Raw genomic sequence first — 18996 nt, forward strand, 5'->3', positions numbered from 1 at the left:
TAATATGGTAATATGGAAGACTTGATATGGTAGAACTCTGGGCAAATTCAATGCTTTAAACAAGAAAGATAAACATTAATCTGTTGATGGCTACTTAAGTTGCTTACATGTATTCACCTGTAAACAATGCTACAGTAAACATGGCAGTGGAGATTTCTTTTCAACACAGTGATTTCATTTCCTTCAGATACATACCCCAAAAGCGGAACTGCTAGAACATATGGTAGATCCAGTTTTACTTTTTTTGAGGAACATTTATATTCTCTTCCATAGTGGCTGCACCAATTTACATTCCCACCAACAGTACATAAGGGTCTCATTTTCTCTAAATCCTTGCCAGTACTTTTTAATCTCTTGTCTTTTGATAATAGCCATCCAACAGGTGTGAGATGATATTTCACTGTGTTTTTTTATTTGCATTTCTACCATGATTAGTGATGTTGAGCATCTTTACATATACCTGTTGGCAACTTGACTATCTTCTTTTAGAAAATGCTTGTTCAGGTCCTTTGCTGGATAATTTGGTGTTTTTTGTTTTTGTTTTTTTTTGCTATTGAGGTGTATATATGAGTTTCTTGTGCATCTTAGATACTAACTCTTGATCAGATATGTGGTTCGAAAATATTTTCTTTCATTCCTAGGTTGCCTTTGCATTTGGTTGATCATGACTTTTGCTGTGCAGAAGCATCAGACTTTGATTTAGTCTCACCTGTTTCATTTTTGCTTTTGTTGGTTGAACTTCCAAAAGTCACTGCTAACACCAATGTTAAGGAGCCTTTTCCCTATGTCTTCCTCTGGGTTGCAAGTCTTAAATTTAAGTCTTAAATCCATTTCAAATTAATTTGTCTAAGTTGTGTAAGATAGAGGTCCAGTTTAACTCTTTTGCATGTGAATATCCAGTTTTCCCAACACAATTTTTTGAAAAGACTATCTTTTCTCCATTGAGTATCCTTATTAGTCAAATATTAGTTGACTGCACATGTGGGTTTATTTCTGGGCTCTCTATTCTGTTCCATTGGTCTATGTGTTTGTTTTAAATGCCAGTACCATAGTTTTTTGATTACAAAAGCTTTGTAATATTAACTTGAAATCCTAAAATGTGATGCCTCCAGATTTGTTCTTACTTAGGACTGCTTTGGTTATTAGGGATCTTTTTGGTTCCATATGACTTTCAGGATTTTTTTTTTCTATTTCTGTAAAAAGTACCATTGGAATCTTCACAAGGATTGCATTTAATCTACAGATAGCTTTGTATGCACATTTTAGCAATATTAATTCTTCCAATCCATGGGATATCTTTCCATCTGCTTGTGTCTTATTCAGTGTCTTTCATCAATGTCTTACAGTGTCAGAGTACATATCTTTCACCTTCTTAGTTGAATTTATTCCTCAAACATTTCATTGTTTTTGATGTCATTGTAAATGGAATTTTTATCTTTATTTTCCAGATACTTCATTGTTAAGTGTTTGGAAACACAATGATTTCTGTATGTTGAATTTGTATGCTACAACTTTCCTGAATTTATTAGTTATAAAAGGTTTCTGGTGGAGTCTTTAGGATTTTTCTATATGTAAGACCATGCCACATGCAAACAGAGACAATTTTGCACCCTCCTTTCTGATCTGGATGCCTTTTATTTCTTTTCTTGCCCAATTTCTCTGACAAGGCTTTCCAGTGCTATGTTGAATAGAACTGGTGAGAGTGGGAGCCCTTGTCTTGTTTTCAGCCTTTCATCACTGAGTATGATGTTAGCTTTGGCAATGTCACATATGCCCTTTATTATGTTGACGTCCATTCTCTCTATACCCAGTTTGTTGACAGCTATCATTTGAATTTTGTCAGCGGTTTCCCTGCATCTACTGTGATGATCATATGATTTTTATTTCATTTTAGTAATGCAATGTATTGTATTCACTGATTTGCATATATTGAAACATTTTTGCACTCTAGGAATGAATCCAACTTAAATACAGTGTATAATCTTTTAAAGTGCTGCTGAATTTGGTTTGTCCCTACTTTATTGAGAGTTTTTGCATCTATATTCATCAGGCATATTGGTTGATAGTTTTCCTACGGTGTCCTTATCTGGTTTTGGTATCACGGTAATGCTGGACTCATAAAATGAGTTTGAGAGCATTCTTTTCCCTTCAGTTTTTTGAAAGAGTGAGATGAATTGGCTTTAAATGTTTGGTAGATTTCACTTGTGATACCAGGTCATGGAAATGTCCAGTCTTGGACATTTCTTTGTTGGGAGGTTTTTGATTATTGATTCCACCTCCTTATTCATTATTGCTCTGTTCAGATTTTCTATTTCTTCAAGATCCATTTTTGGTAGATTGTATGCTTCTAGGAATTGCCCATTTTTCCTAGATTCTCCAATTTGTTGGCTTATAACTGCTCATAGTAGTCTTTTATGATCCTTGATATTTCTTGTAATGTTCCCATTTTCATTTATAATTTCTAAAATAATTTATTATCTTTTTTCCTTGGTTCAGTTCAGTTCAGTTCAGTCACTCAGTTGTGTCTGACTCTCTGTGACCCCATGAACTGCAGCACGTCAAGCCTCCCTATCCATTACCAACTCCTGGAGTTCACCCAAACTCATGTGCATCAAGTCAGTGTGCCATCCAGCCATCTCATCCTCTGTCATCCCCTTCTCCTCCTGCCCTCAATCCCTCCCAGCATCAGGATCTTTTCCAATAAGTCAACTCTTCGCATGAGGTGGCCAAAGTATTGGAATTTCAGCCTCAGCATCAGTCCTTCCAATGAACACCCAGGACTGGTCTCCTTTAGGATGGACTGGTTGGATCTCCTTGCAGTCCAAGGGTCTCGCAAGAGTCTTCTCCAGCACCACAGTTCAAAAGCATCAATTCTTTGGTGCTCAGATTTCTTCACAGTCCAACTCTCACATCCATCCATGACTACTGGAAAAACCACAGCCTTGACTAGATGGACCTTTGTTGGCAAAGTAATGTCTCTGCTTTTTAATATGCTATCTAGGTTGGTCATAACTTTCCTTCCAAGGAGTGAGTGTCTTTTAATTTCATGGCTGTAATCACCATCTGCAGTGATTTTGGAGCCCCCAAAAATTAAGTCTGACACTGTTTCCACTGTTTCCCCATCTATTTCCCATGAAGTGATGGGACCGGAAGCCATGATCTTCGTTTTCTGAATGTTGAGCTTTAAGCCAACTTTTTCACTCTCCTCTTTCACTTTCATCAAGAGGCTTTTTAGTTCCTCTTCACTTTCTGCCATAAAGGTGCTGTCATCTGCATATCTGAGGTGATGGATATTTCTCCTGGCAATCTTGATTCCAGCTTGTGCTTCTTCCAGCCCAGTGTTTCTCATGATGTACTCTGCATAGAAGTTAAATAAGCAGGGTGACAACATACAGCCTTGATGTACTCTTTTTCCCTTTTGGAACCAGTCTGTTGTTCCATGTCCAGTTCTAACTGTTGATTCCTGACCTGCATATAGGTTTCTCAAGAGGTAGGTCATGTGGTCTGGTATTCCCATCTCTTTCAGAATTTTCCACAGTTTATTGTGATCCGTATAGTCAATAAAGCAGAAACAGATGTTTTTCTGGAACTCTCTTGCTTTTTCCATGATCCAGCAGATACTCTAGCTAAAATTTGTTGTCGATTTTGTTTATAGTACCAGAGAAGCAACTCAGTTTTGTTAATCTTTTGTATTGTTTTCTTATTCTTTATTTCATTATTTCTGATCTACTCTTTATTATTTCCTCTTTACTGTCAACTTTGGGCTTACTTGTATTTTTTCTACTTCCTTGAGTTGAGTTAGGTTGTTTATTTGAGATCTTTATTTCTTAATATAGGTGTTTATCTCTACAAACTTTTCTCCTAGAACTGCTTTTGCTATATCCCATAAGTTTTGGTATGTTGTGTTTCCTTTTTTGTTTATCTCCAGATATTTTAAATTTCTCTTTTGATTTTTTCTTTGATCCACCAGTTGTTTAAGAGTGTGTTGTTTAGTTTCCATGTATTTGCCAGTTTTCTAGCTTTCTTCCTGTTATTAATTTTTTAATTAATTAATTTATTTTAATTGGAGGCTAATTACTTTACAATATTGTGGTGGTTTTTGCCATACATCACCCTGAACCAGCCATGGATGTCTAAGCTCATATTATGGTTGGAAAGACACTGATGCAATTTACACTTTCTTGAATTTATTGAGACTTGTTTTATGGTCTAACATATAATCTATCCTGGAAAATGTTCCATGCTCTGAGGTTGGGGTGGGGCAGGGTATGCTACTGGTTGGGTCCTACAGTCATCTCTGATTGTATGAGGTCACAAGCTATGTTTACTGGCAGGGCAGTGCTACTGGTTGGACTCATGATTGGGCAGGGCTATAGGCTGGTCTCTGCGATTGCTCTTGATGGGGTCTCAGCTTGTGCTCCCAGACCGGAGGGTGATGCTGGCTGGACTCTGTGTTCAGGTGAGGCCTCAGGCTGTGCTCTGTGATCATGCAAAGCTGCAGCCTTGGAACTGGGCAGGGCCATAAGGCTTTGCCATCAGATAGGCCTCTGGCTGTGCTCCCCTGCTGGGCAAGATTACTGGCCAGACTCTCTGGTTAAGAGAGCCCTCCAGCTGAATCCCACAGTGAGTGGGTCTAGAGACTGTGTTTCATGGTCAAGCTGGGTTGTTGTCTAGGCTTTCTTGACAAGAAAGCCTTTGTTGGGTGGGGCCATAGCTTAGGTTTCAGGCTGTGTTGAGCAATCAGATAAGGCCCTCAGCTGGACTCCACCACTGAGTAGGGATTGTAGGTTGGGCTGAGGCTGTCCAGGGTCACTGTTCAGGCTCCCTGGCTTTGCAAGGCCAGAGGCTATGCCCAGCAGTTGGTAGCGCTACGGGCTTGACTTCCTGCCAAAGCAGGGCTCTTGGATGGGCCCCCTGGCTGCCTGGGTTCTCTGGCCAGGCTTCCTGGTGGGGTCGGGTGGACACAGTGCTCAGCTGTTGGGCAGGGCTGGGCATCTGCCTCCCTGCCCAGGCTGAGAAAGATCAAGGCCAGTTGTCTGGGGACCCAATTCGGGTAAAGCTGCCAAGTGAGTCTGCAAGCTAGACAGGGCCACTGGCTGGGCTCTGCTGATGAGCAGAGGCGCTGGCTAGGATCATTCTTTGGGTGCAGCTGCAAGCAGGAATGCAGTTCCACCAAGACCTGAGTGTGGGTGCTGTAAGCCCCCATGCCTTCTCCATCTTATCAGATCCCCTGCAGATGAGCCCTACAGTTTTCCTCCCTGTGAAGTGAGACCCCACTGGGCCTCTTGGGAAGCATCACACAATCCCGGGGGAGCTGGATGTCCCCCTGGGCTTCTCTTTTCCCACTGGACAAACCACAGGCCTGCGGGGTCCCCCTGGTACAGGGCTGTGCCAGCCTGGGGAGGGTGATGGGGGCAGAGTGCAGCCACTCCTGTCATCTTCTGATGGGGGCCTTCCCAGTCTCCGTGGTCCAGGGGGTGCTGCAGCCTCCCTCTGGGTCCTGGGGTTCTCACAGTGCTGCCCTGTCTCTGGATGGATGCTTGTTGGTCTTCTTGTGATGGGGACTGGAGTCAGGAACGGCTTAGGCCACCATCTTGGTAACATCACTCCTCTGTATGCTTTTGAGTCTATCTCAGAGCAGAGATTCAAGAGTGGAAACCAGCACCGGCATGTGAAACCCAGACTATGACACATGGCTGGAGGCCCTGCACTGACACCTCTGATGGACCCAGTCATGGGCGCCCTCCATAGTTTGGTGAGGTTTACTTCCAGGTGCTTGGCCAGGTTCCCACAGTAACTATTGGAGAAAGTCTCCACGTGCTTCTGCTCAAAAGATTTTGTTCAAATCAACATTAAAAAAATAAAGCTTGAGGGACTTTATAATTATATAAGAAAGCAAACACAGATCACAATTTTAGTCTCAGCTTTAACGTCCATTGGTAACTGTCTCCAGATTCATTGTTTTTCATTTATAACACACAGAAATTTGACAAAACATCCTCTGAAGCCACCTCAAGCCTCTATCTATTTCTGCCCAATTAAATTTGTAAGAATTAAGTACATTGGCAAGACAGACATATAGAAAGTCCACATAGGGAAATGGAAGAAAATCTGTTCATTTAAATATTTGTCAGAATTTTTCCCCTTTGGAGACAGATTACTTTTTCTGTTTTTTTAAAGCATGGATCCAATATGCTATATATATATATTTATTTATTTATTTATTTTACAAAATTTATGGTCAAATGTTTTCCATAAAGGAAACTGGTAAATATGATATGATTAAAGTAAAACCTGCTAAGCACCCACTTTGTGCTGGACATTGTGCTAAGTGCTTTTCTTGCTAACTTCGGTAATAACACTGTGAGTCATGTACTCCGATTCTTAGCATCCTATATGCAAGGAAGTTGAGGATTAAAATAGTTCATTGCTTTGTTCTATGTCACACAAAAAAGTGGTAAGGCCAATATTTGAATCCAGAAAGTCTTTACTTTTAACTGTTAGTGTACAGTTGTTTATCTTTTAGCTCAGTTTTCTGGGTTTTATTTCTGTTTTTCTAAGTAACATGTTTATATTAGTAGTTCTTGATTTTTAAACGTTAGATATTGAGTCTAGAGTAGGGAAGGAATAAACTTCTACATGACTCACCAGGCTCCAATTATTGGTTTAGCACCTCTTATAACTAAAGCAATAATCATTTCTTTACAAGATTACAGTTCTTTAATATTTTTCACACTTGAGCTACAAAATATGCTATGGTTATATTTCTTTTCTTACACAACTTTTTGTTTTCTAAAATCAATAGTTCTTCATTTCTCTCTCTCTCTCCCTTGCTCTCTTTTTCTCTTTAGAATCTGTATTGCTAATTTGCATTGTATTCTTTCTCTTATGGTGCTAATAAAGCTCCTTCCAAGAATTCCTGGTTGCCAGGGGGAAGGATGGGAAGATGGGAGGTAGGGAGTTTGGGATGGACGTGTACATACTCCTGTATTTAAAATGGGTAACCAACAAGGACCTATTGATAGGATAGGAAACTCTGCTCAATATTATGTGGCAGCTTGGATGGGAGAGGAGTTTGGGGGAGAATGAATACGTGTATAAGTATTGCTGAGTCTCTTTGCTGTTCACCTGAAACTATCACATTGTTAATCAGCTATATCCCAAAACAAAATAATTAAAACAAAACAAAACAAAAAACTCCTTCCAGTATGGTTAAGTCCATCGGGCCCCCTAGTTCAGCTGTTTTCTTCCTTGGAGACGTCCCTTTTAGGGTACCCAGACTCCCTACTCCTGTCTGGACAGGTTTTTGCTAGATGATAGAACCACTGTCATCTGGGACTTTCCTTTACCATCATCCCGGGGATTTCCTTCTTTCTCTCCTGAATATTATTTTTCCTCTCATTTCACTATACATAGAATATCCTTCATTAGATTCTTGTGAATGTGTGCAGAGAAGGTTAACTATTTTATATATTAAGTAGCAGCTATAGTATTCTAAATCATAAACAATCTTCTAACTTTTAGAAGGCATTTTGCCATTGTATACTAGCTGCCAGAATGGTTTTGGAGAAATCAAACTTTTTCATCTTGGAAACCTTAAAATCTCTTTATCCACCATCTTCTGAACTTTCGTAATAGCTTTGCTTTGTGTTAATTTTCCAGGGCGCTTGTAGGGTTTGTGCTCTAGAAGTGCTTAGTTTTCATTTTGGGAATTTTTTTCCTGCATTATCCTTTGATCATTTCTTCCTTTCCACTTTATTTTGGAGAGGGAGAGGGCTTTTACAGCATAACTGAATTGGATTTTGAAACTCTTGCACGAATCCTGGCTGCAGGATTAACCGGATGCAGTGTGGTGGGAGTCAGACCATTTGGTACAGAGTCTTCCACTTATTCCCTCTATTTTTAATAGAGTGGTTCAAGCACGGATGGCATCCTGTATTATCAAATTAAAGGTCCCTCTGGTTTTCCTGACTAGCTGGGCTTAGGCGGGATCTGCTCACTGAACCACTCCTTTTTCTGACCTTTGAGCAATCTTTCCTTTTAAAGCCCTGCAGACTTGATAGTTCCACTTCCTGAGTGAGACTTCTGGGAACTCCGTCTGCAGCAGGAAGCAGCTGTCTTCCTCCTCCATTCTGCTAGCACCATCGCTGTTTATCTGCTATCCATCTTCCAAATTCTCTTGGATGGCTGTCAGCTCTATTATCTTCCGGTTTTTTTTTTTTTTTCTGTTTAGGGTTTTGACCTTTTATCTCCTTTACTATCATTTTATTGGGGTTTTAGTAACAGGTAGAACTGTAAATGCATATCAGCAATTTATCATTTTTATCTAGATACTTTTTTGGTTTTCTCACATTTGCTAAATCACATAACTGGCCATTAGCATTTTACCTCTTATCACTTGTCCATATTATTACCATGTTCTCCAGGAAAATGTGGGAAAACCTTGAGGCAAACCACAACCCCCAGAGTTACTCATCAGAGTCCTTCAGAGGGTTTTAATCTCACAAAAAGTGAAAAATATCCTGCTAACTATTTCTTACAAAAGAAATGATAATTTAAATATCAAAGTAACCCAACTCCTAAAAACTGTATTTTAATATCCATTCTCTTTGGTTTAAATAGTTTATAAATAAAGTACATGAAACATTTCATAAGACTGAAGAAATAGGTCTGTTTATACATTTTGTAAAATGAAGGAACTTGAACAAAATGGCTTAATGTAATGGAAATAACCGAGGTCAGTAGAATTTTCAAAGATAATTTAAAAGCATGCAATAGCAATACATCTTATGGGGGAGGTATGGCGTTGATTACTGACGGCTAGAGTCTACCATGCTGCATAAGAATCAGCAAAGAGAGTGGGAAGTGAAAATCCGTTCTGCATGTATTTTTCAGGGTCACCCTCTTTTGCTTTGTTGGGTTGTGTATGGTTTGCTACACACGTGAAGATGACATTATAGTCTGTGGTCTGCAGGTCATGCAATCCTCCTCGCAAAATTAAATTATTTAGACTCTAGAAACTCGATAAGTAAGTATGCACTGTGATCTCTGTCAAAAACACTGTGTGCAGAACATAGAAAAGGGCTCTGAAGACTATGGCTGCGGGTTAGTGACTCACAAATAAATAAACAAAGCTGTTAGCACTGTTCCGGCTATACCACTGCAGCTCAACCCAAGCTTCCACCTTAGGATGGTTTCTTGGAGGACCCGTGACATTAACTCTATGATGGCAGATCTACTTAAGAGTCAATTTTGTGAGGACTTCCCTGGTTTTCTAGAGGCTAAAACTCTGTGTGCAGGGGGCCTGGCTTCGATCCCCGGTCAGGGAACTAGATCCCACATGTTAAAACGAAAGGTTCCACATGCTGTAACTAAGACCCAGCACAAGTAAATAAATATTGTCTTTTAAAAAGAGTCAACTCTGGGAGGAGATGGAACGTATTTGCCCCAAACACCTGTCTAGCCAGTGCCTCCCCTTTCTCACCAGTCCTTCCCAGCTTCCTCCAGATTTCCCATCCCAATTCTTCATCTCACACTCATGTCTCTATTCTGCCCAGGAGGACCAATTTTCAAGAACTTATTGATTCTTTCCTTCTATTGTTTTACATTTTACCTGCTGCTCATTAAGCTTTTTCTGTATTTCTTCTGAGTCACAGGAATCGTAGACGATGGGTTTGGCCAGCTCTGACTCGATGTGGGCTAACCACGTCCTCAGACTGCTCATGTTCTTATCCAGCTGCTGGACTGCAACCAGAGTCTCCTTCAGCTTCTTTACCCTGTGGGCAGAAAAGGAGAGATGTCAACTTCAGGGAGAGGCCTCATTCATGCTTCGCTCATGAGCAGAAGCCAGCGCTGGGTCTAAACCCAGAGTCCATCCTGGTTCAGCCACCTACTGTCCGTGTGACTGTGGGAGGTGGCATAGCCCTTCTGTGTCTCTGTTTCCTTGTCTATAAAATAGAGAAGGAGTAACAGTATTTATGAGATTCAAATCAGGTGAATAACGAAGGGGCCAGTACATGGGAAACATTAAAAAGAATATCAGCCATGGTTATCCTCAACACAGCTATAATGATATAACAACCTCATGGTTGTCACAGAAATTGTGACTTCATCAATAATATAATCTATACTATGTACTTTCACAAATAATATAATGTATACTTCTACCAAGAATAACTGGGAGAAAAAGTTAACATTTCCAATGATTTGTCACTAAACAGACCACATATCCATGGTTCTGATCACTTCAGCTCCACTGTGACGTGCTTCAGCAACACTGTAGCAGAAACTTAGTTCAAAGAAGAAGCCACACTTAAGACCCACTCCTATCAGTGAGTTATTGCATGCACTTATGCAGCTTGAGTTTTCATGATGCCAGATCATGTTAAAGGTAACTAACGGCCTATGGGATTGTCAAGTGGCAGAAGGCAGATGCCAGATCTACTGTTATCCAGTCTTCTACCTGCAGAGCCTAATTCGGTCCACTCTTCACTACAGCGGTGATGGCATGCGTGCTCAATTGTGTCCGACTCTTTGTGATCCCTTGGACTGTAGCCCAGCAGGCTCCTTTGTCCATGGAATTTTCCAGGCAAGAATACTGGAGTGGGTTGCCACTTCCTACTCCAGGGGATATTCCCAACCCAAGGATTTAACCTGATTCTCTTTTTATCTCCTGCACTGGCAGGAGGATTCTTTATGGCTTTGCCACGAGAAGCCCAGTATTCACTACATGGCATGCCTAAAAAAACAACAATAACAAAATGCTATTTTTCCCATTCTTTCCAGGAAGGAATAAAAACTCATTTCTTTAAGACTGCCATTTCTCTAACAATAACGTGTGAACACTTTAGAAGTAAGGTGCCAGAAAGACAAAATAAATGATTTGATTATTTTCTTAATGAAATGTACAATCTGCTCAGAAATCTGGCATGGAAACAATGAAATATAACAATATGGTGAGAACTAAACTAAAGAAAAGAACCAGGTTTCTGGCTAATAAATCAGGAGTGATCACTTCTGTCTTGCCATGTTCAGTAACTATTCATTCATTTACCACGTGTTCATTTCTTTATTCTTCCTACAAACATGTATAGTGCTAGGTAAACACTGACAACTGAAGTCTCATCCTTGCCTTTGAGGAGCTTAGATTTTGACGAAAAAGAGAAAATGAAGAAATGATTTGTGAACTGCATCTTGAGAGGCAGATGCAAGCCAAGCAGAACGCTTCTGGCTTCCGAAACATAAAGAAGGAAAGCTGGGATTCTGAAGGCGAAGAGCGTCACAGTACCCAGGAGATTAAGGGAGAAAGAACGGGGAAGAGAAGTGGAAAAGAGATGAGATGTGCTAAGATACATGACTGACGGGTGGACGGGAGTAAGATTATAAAGGCTCCCAGAGTGACATGATAATGAATTTGTCTGTACTTTTAAAGATTAATAAGAACTTTTCCCAAGATCTATTTGTGGAGGAATGATAAGATCAATTCTGATTTTGAGTGCAGAAGTTTGAGGCAAGGCTATTGGAAGAGTCGGTTTAGGAAGTAAATAAAATAGTTAAAGTGGTTTACGTCAAAAGCCTACTTTTAAACAGTGGGGGTGAGAGGCAAGGACTGGATTGCTAAATTCACAAATTGTCATGATGTGAGACAGAAGGAGCTAGAAATGATGTCTTTTCCAACTGAATGATTAGATGGATGCTGCTGCCTCAGAGGATACATGATGAGGAGCAAGCTCTAGGGATTAATGGGGCACAAAGATTAGGATATGATAAGTCTGGAAATAACAATTCTTAGGTCCAGAAAAGATGACAGAATGTATTGCACTGAGTTACATACTGTGGCATAGAGTTGAAGCCCAATGAAGGATGTGTTTCATTCTGAAAGGGGGTGGACTAAGAAGAATGAACTTTAAAAGGTTAGAGGAGGACTCATAGGTGAAGAAAAAATAATTAGGAAGGAAGGAGGTGAAGCAGGTAAGTGTAGCAAAAAACTAAAGGCGTGAAAAGTTTCAAGAAAGAACTTGTGGACCGGGGAATAAGACTGATGGTATTTAAGGGTACAAACTTGTCATGAGCAGTAATAAGCCACATGGATTGAATGCATAGTAAGATGAATATAAATAACAAGAGCATACTATAATTTCGTACTGTGATAAATATTGCTACAATGGCCACCACATTATATATTATCGATGTATCAAAATAATACATTGTACACCTTAGAATTACAATGCTGTGTATCAAGTACATTCAATTAGAAATAATTTTTAAGTAGTGTCATATATACGTGTAAGTGAATCACTTTACACTTGAAACTAACATACTATTGTAAACTTACTAATTAAAAAACAAAAAGCAGGATCAGGACATGGTTATCAGGTGTTTAGAAACCTAGCGTGCCACAGTCAAGTGATCTTAAAAGATGATAAATATTTATTAGTGTGCAGGTTATTGGATATGTCTGCATGTTTCCAAATTTTATGTTACACAAACTAGCTACAAAATTACATTAGAGTCACTAAAAGTTATCTTAAAATTAAAAAAAAAAGAAAAAAAATTTAAAAGAAAGTGTTGGTCAGGATATGATCTAAATGCCCTCTTCACTGGAGTTCACCTGGTTTCCCTCATGAAACTGTAGCTCCCTAGACCCCCACTGTCCTCTGGAGCCAGAACCTCAGGGGATATGGCCAGGGAATTTCCATTTTTAAGAAGCAAGCCTTGGGTGTGCTAAATTGTGGAACCACAGGTCTGCTGAGTCAAAGGCAGAGCAGGACAGCATGATGAGGCCTAAAGAGAGTCATTAAAGAGGTCTGCTGACCCCAGGTGAGTAGCTCAGCAAGCACCGTGGAAGCAGCACATAGGCAGCGTTTGGCTTCAGAAATACGCTTATGATAAAAGAGGATTGCTGATTATTTTAAGAAAGCAGGCAGGGAAGTTGAGTAAATATGGTTCAAAACAGGTAGAATTCTCTGGCTAAAAGAAAAAATTTGATTTTTCGTTCTGTTTAATGCAGTTGAAGGCTTGGAATCACTTTAGAATGTTTTTAGGCAGAGAAAAAGGAACTCATGGGATAAGAGCCAAAGACAGAAGAAAAAGGCGGGAAGTGATACGTGAATATAGATGATGGCGTGAGGATGCACAGGAGGTAGGGTCAAGGGTACAAGGGCGTGGATAGATACATGAGTTTTGAAAGGAATTTCCCAGTGAGGGCAGAGTGTGAGCAGGAGTGTGAGAGGGACACAGAGAGTACTTTTCAACTCTGTTAATATCAAGTAATAGCAGCAAAAAACCCTTATGGAGTCCCTGTTGATGGGCTGACACGGCTGCATGTATGTACACGGAATGTTCTGAAAAGAAAGGGGATGGGGAAGGGGAGCACATGATCAATTATTTCTGATGCAGCCCTCATTTGAAATTCAGTTTTGCTTTTAGACCATAAGCTTTTTAAAAAATATATTGTAGACTTTTTTTGTTCAGGAAATGTGGTCACCTTACTGACACTGCTTATAACAGAAACAAATGGCACGTAAGCAAAATACAAGGTGTCAATCCGGCTCGACCAAAGAAGTATCTGCTTGGAAAAAAAATGTCAAGAGCAGTATGTCTTTTAAAACTCTACAGATGTGATAGGGATTTCTCTGGCAGTACACTGCTTAGGATTCTCTTGATTCTACTATAGGGGCCACAAGTTCCATCTCTGGTTGGGAAGCTAAGATGCCGCATGCCGAGCAGAAAAAAGAAACAGCAACAAAATCTCTAGGGATGTGATATGTTTCAGGAAGGTATCTGCAACAGAATGTTCTCAAAGATGGATAACCTGCACTCAGAATGACCAAATCTCTCTATTCTGTTACTCCCAGATGGTAAAGAAGGGATTCTCAAGCTAGAATTGGTCGCTTAGGGGTGTCTTCCTGCCACAAAGGCCAAAGCTAACCTTCTCCCCACCTCCTCGCTCCCATGACTCTCCAGAAAAATCTGACAGGCTTCTCCAGTCAGGAGCCACCTTTCTGAAGAAACTCTCATAACCAAACTATGTTGAGAATTTTTATTCATTTTTAATTGCTTAAAATAGATATCATCACTTCTGTTACATTTTCTGTAAATCAATGTTTACAAAGGAAAATCTAGTCATGATACCTCACTTTACCTTTTTGAATGCTTAAAAGGATTTTCACTATGCTCAGTTCTTGATAGTATCTATATTTCATTAATTATAATAAAACCCCTTATGTTTGAATAACATTTTCAGTGTGTAAAGGCATGTTAAGGTGTGTTACCTTACATTGTTTAAAAAATGTGTATTTAAAAAGTATATTTATATTCTACAATATATTCAATTGATAGGGAACAGAAAACATGCATTACAATATATTTCTCATGACTTGTAATTCCATTCAAGATAAGACTTCTCTAATTAGCTTTCTAAGTATAATTTGTACCTGTCTTGAGAGCATTTGAAACATTAGCCTTGAACAATAATTCCAAGGACTTTTACACACAACCCACTCACATTTCTCTCATACATCAGACAAAATTCACCTGAAGGTCGGTTAGAGAAGCTACTGGGTATAAAGTTCAGGATGCATATCCTACTAACAATGATCATGGCACGGGCTTGGGGTTTAACATGACCTTGGCCTTCCTGCCTCAGTGTCCCATATGGAAAGGACAGTCTACAATCAATAAAGCCACTGGAATAGGACTGAAGAGTGGCTCATTGATCTGAGATGTCTGTCTTGGTTTTACCCCAGTTAAGAATGTCCTTGCAGGAACCTCTCCCACTGGACCAGCTTCCTGTCTTCAGATCTGGTAGGATGGGAATGCTGACCATGCTTTGGGATGGGGCTTTACAATAAACTTACAATAGCATCAGGCTTTTGTGTGGAGCTAAAGGCTTTGAGTTGGTGATGGACAGGGAGGCCTGGCGTGTTGCAATTCATGGGGTCGCAAAGAGTCAAACACGACTGAGCGACTGAACTGAACTGAACTGAAAGGCTTCGAGGGTACCTCACTCAGTGCCTGCTTCCTTCTTGCTGCTGCTGCTGCTGCTAAGTCGCATCAGTTGTGTCCGACTCTGTGCGACCCCATAGGCGGCAGCCCATCAGGCTCCCCCGCCCCTGGGATTCTCCAGGCAAGAACACTGGAGTGGGTTGCCATTTCCTTCTCCAATGCATGAAAGTGAAAAGTGAAAGTGAAGTCGCTCAGTCGTGTCCGACTCTTCGTGACCCTGTGGACTGCAGCCCACCAGGCTCCTCTGTCCATGGGATTTTCCAGGCAAGAGTACTGGAGTGGGGTGCCATCGCCTTCTCCTTACTCTTGTTCAAACTCTCTGTTGTTATTTATGCCCGTGTTCTTCCTTCCCATGGGAAATTCCCTGGAAAGCTAGAACTGTGAATTTCTACTTTGAGTTTTCTCTTTCCATTTTTGGCTGCCCTACTAAGCTCAGTACCTTGCACAAAGCTGGGTTCTATTTAAATATCTACTTTCCCTGATGGCTCAGAGGGTAAAGAATTTGCCTGCAATGCAGGAAGACACAGCAGATATAGGGTCAATCTTTGAGTCAGGAAGATCCCCTGGAGAAGGAAATGGCAACCCATTCTAGTATTCTTGCCTGAAAAATCCCATGGACAGAGGAGTCTGGCGGGCTACTGCCTAACAGGTCACAAAGAGTCGGACCCGAATGAGTGACTAAGCAAGCAAGCAAACATTAATAATTGGTATTCTAACTAAAATATTTTTATTTTGTTAACATATTTTATTTGACATTAAATATATACTTAAATTTTCTTCCAGATCATTTGCTAATGCTATATTTGTTACGGACAAAAATTAATTGATTTTCTTGGTTCAAAATTCACTTACAAAAATGATCCAAGACACAAAGGCTATGAATAAACACTGTTCCACCGGATATTATCTACAGTAGCCAAATAATTTACAGATCAGTAATCCTGTATAGTATTGAAGGAGTTCCAGTAGTCAGAGCAGTTAGTCTAATATGTCAAGGGCATTGTGACATGGAAATGCTTGTTCATATAGTCCATTAAGGACAAGTTCCTCTTTCAAATGAATGTGTAAATCTTAGTAAAGTCAGGGAGGTTGAACGCTTAAGTGGTTCTCCCTTCCCATTTTAAAAAAAGTGCACTTTACCACAAATAGCAAAATACATTGTGTGTGTAAGTGTTGGGGTTGGGGGAAGGGTGCTGATATGAGCTGAGAGGAGGTGGGGGATAAAGTCCCCATACATCACCCTTGAGCTATTAAAGTTGATATTGGTGGGACAAGGGATCATTCTTTTTTCAGAGAAATGTCCTACTTTTTTTTTTCCCATTATTTCTTTAAAGGCAACTTTGACTAAAGTGTCAACAATAGTTTTATTTATCTATCATTGTAAGAAGCTTGAGCAACATTCTTTTTGGTAGCATCCAGGATTATAATTCAAAATAAGTGTTTACGGATGTCACTTGTCTGGGTAAGTTTAGCAAACCTGGTCTATCTGTAAGTCCCTGCACCTGGTCCCTCTTTCAGAGTCTCCTGTGCTTCCTGAGTATTTGATCTTTCTTGCGAAGTGTTCTAATACCAAATCCAGTTGTACGGCTTCTTAATATTGCCACATGAATACACACATATACACATACATACATACACATTTCATATATACCTCACTACTTTCCTTCAGACAAATTTAGTAGTTACATACACCAAAACCAAAAAAAAAACATTCATGTGCTCAATATATCAGAACCAAAAGTACCATTAATAAATTCTACCCATCAATAGGGGTTTATTTGGGCGATGTTATGGTACAAAAAAAAAGTTGAAAAATAAAGTGAAAATTCCTGATGTAATGTTATTCTAACTGAATAAAAATCATTAGGTAAATATCTGTATTATGCACTAAATTACCATTTTAGACATGCATTTCCCCATTTGCACATATGTTTGAAAACCTTTATACTAGTCAGTGACCAAAACCTACTGCCATACCTAAAGAGAAACAACTTTCTCTCACACACACAACCCTCCAGGCTGCTGAAACATGAGAGATTATTTTATTTCATAAACGGAACACTTTCAGTTACAAAGCTGTGAACTGGCCATGACTGAATTTTAGTTTTAGCAGCAGCCATCCTTGAAATAACAGACGATGGACTGACAGGATCTTTCCACTGGACCTTGTTTCTGAATCCCTTTCCTGTGTCTCAGACTCTCTACTGTAACCATACCCCTCATGTGACGATTCTAATCCAGAGACAACTGGATACCGAGCCATGACAAAGCCCGTTAACCTTTCCATCTAGCTTCACAGGCCAGCAGAGGGACAAGAAAAACCAACAAATAACTCTTAGGAGTGCATGGCCAACAACCTCCTAACACCAGTCAGCCCCACTTCACACCGGCAAAAACAATTATGGACTAAAACGCCAGCATCCATCCTATCACCCCTACGTAACAAGAAAGTTATGCCCAAGGGAAGAAACTCAAGGAGGTGCCTGCCTTGCGACATTGCAGTTACAGTCCGGGAGGTCTGCATCCGCACAGCCATCGTCTGCCATCCTTGGGCCACAAGAATCTTCCGCCACCACCATGAAGTATCCACTTGCAAAAGTTAGGTTTGCAGAGCAAAAGGCTGAATCTTGCGTGGGGATGAAAGGTTCCTTGGTCTGTGTATGGAAGTATGAAAATGCTCCCTCCAGACAAATGTTGGTAAGTCTCTGCCTGATAATATGACACTGAGCAGTGAGTGACAAGTGGTCATGCTTCTAAATAAAACCTACATTCATTAACATGTGCCAGGCTTGATCTCCTGGAATGTAGGCCACGAGGGTAAGAAGGGGAAAGGCTCAGGGTAATCTGGAAGGAGGGGGAGGCTCCAGGTCTAAAGAAAGAAGGGAGCAGAAATAAGACTGGCTGCAGACACATCGCCATTCTGGAAGGACCTTCCCCCTTTTCTAGCAGGCAGTCTGTTAAGTTGGAAAAGATATTTGAAAAGACAAATGACCCAAACACAAACAAGCAAAACCGCCACAAGTACAGCAAACTGTAATAGCAAAAAGGAGCAACTTCTATTTTTCTTCAGTTTGCTTGCCAGCTAAGTGATGTAAGTAGGAGTCTAAGGGGTTGTTTGGGAAGATGGGATGGGCAAGAAATTCTGCTCAAAAGTGATTGGTCTTCACCTTGACAAATTACTCATCCTCTCAGTACTTCAATTATATGGTGTAAAAGGTTATCAGGAGGATTAAATGAGGTGGTACCTGTAAACCACTTAGCACCTCCCTGACTGTAACTGCAATGTTGAAAGGCAGGCACCTCCTTGAGTTTCTTCCTTTGGGCATAACTTTCTTGTTACTGGGGGCGATAGGATGGATGCTGGCGTTTTAATCCATAATTGTTTTTGCCAGTGTGAAGTGGGGCTGACTGGTGTTAGGAGGTTGTTGGCCATGGACTTCTAAGAGTTATTCTTAGCACAATATATTTATTCCAATGAACTAAATATAAGGCAAAGCTTTATAGACAATTTGAGCAGGAAAAGGAATGAAGAAATACTATTCTCCACTTACCTCAACCTTTGTCCTTTTAAAACTAATGATATAAAGTGACAAAAATAACATGTTCATTTTAAGGTAATTAAAAAAAATGTTCATTTGCTTTGTGGAATTTCAGTTAACTTGGGGGGGGGGATAGAATTGCAAGAATTTCTAAATTTTCTGCACTGATTCTATATAAACTTCATAATTTAAGCTTTTAAAGAAAATAAGCTCCCAAGTGATTCATTACTGGTAATTAAAAAAAGAAATGTGATCAATGCTGTCTGCTAAATCCTTTGAGGATTTTAAAATACATATACACAAATGACTTATGAATAAATAAATAGGCAATAAACATTTGCTAAGCTTTTTTTTAAGGCCAATGTGATGAGTTTTAACTAAAATAAAACAAAGCACTTGGTTCTAGTTATATGAGTTGATTGCTTTTAAAATAATAATATATTTTCTCTAT

General features: G+C 39.9%; 1 protein-coding gene across 1 annotated transcript in view; it reads right to left on the minus strand.

Moving 5' to 3' along the window:
- The window catches only part of SYNE1 (spectrin repeat containing nuclear envelope protein 1), a 408382-nt gene that overhangs the window by 40080 nt on the left and 349306 nt on the right, over nucleotides 1-18996 (minus strand). Inside the window, exon 130 of the mRNA XM_052645623.1 lies at nucleotides 9614-9776. Coding sequence (XP_052501583.1) covers nucleotides 9614-9776 — 163 coding nt within the window. The remainder of the gene's footprint in view (nucleotides 1-9613; nucleotides 9777-18996) is intronic.

This window comes from Budorcas taxicolor, chromosome 9 (assembly GCF_023091745.1).
Source record: "Budorcas taxicolor isolate Tak-1 chromosome 9, Takin1.1, whole genome shotgun sequence".
In the NCBI taxonomy this organism is placed as follows: Eukaryota; Metazoa; Chordata; class Mammalia; order Artiodactyla; family Bovidae; genus Budorcas; species Budorcas taxicolor.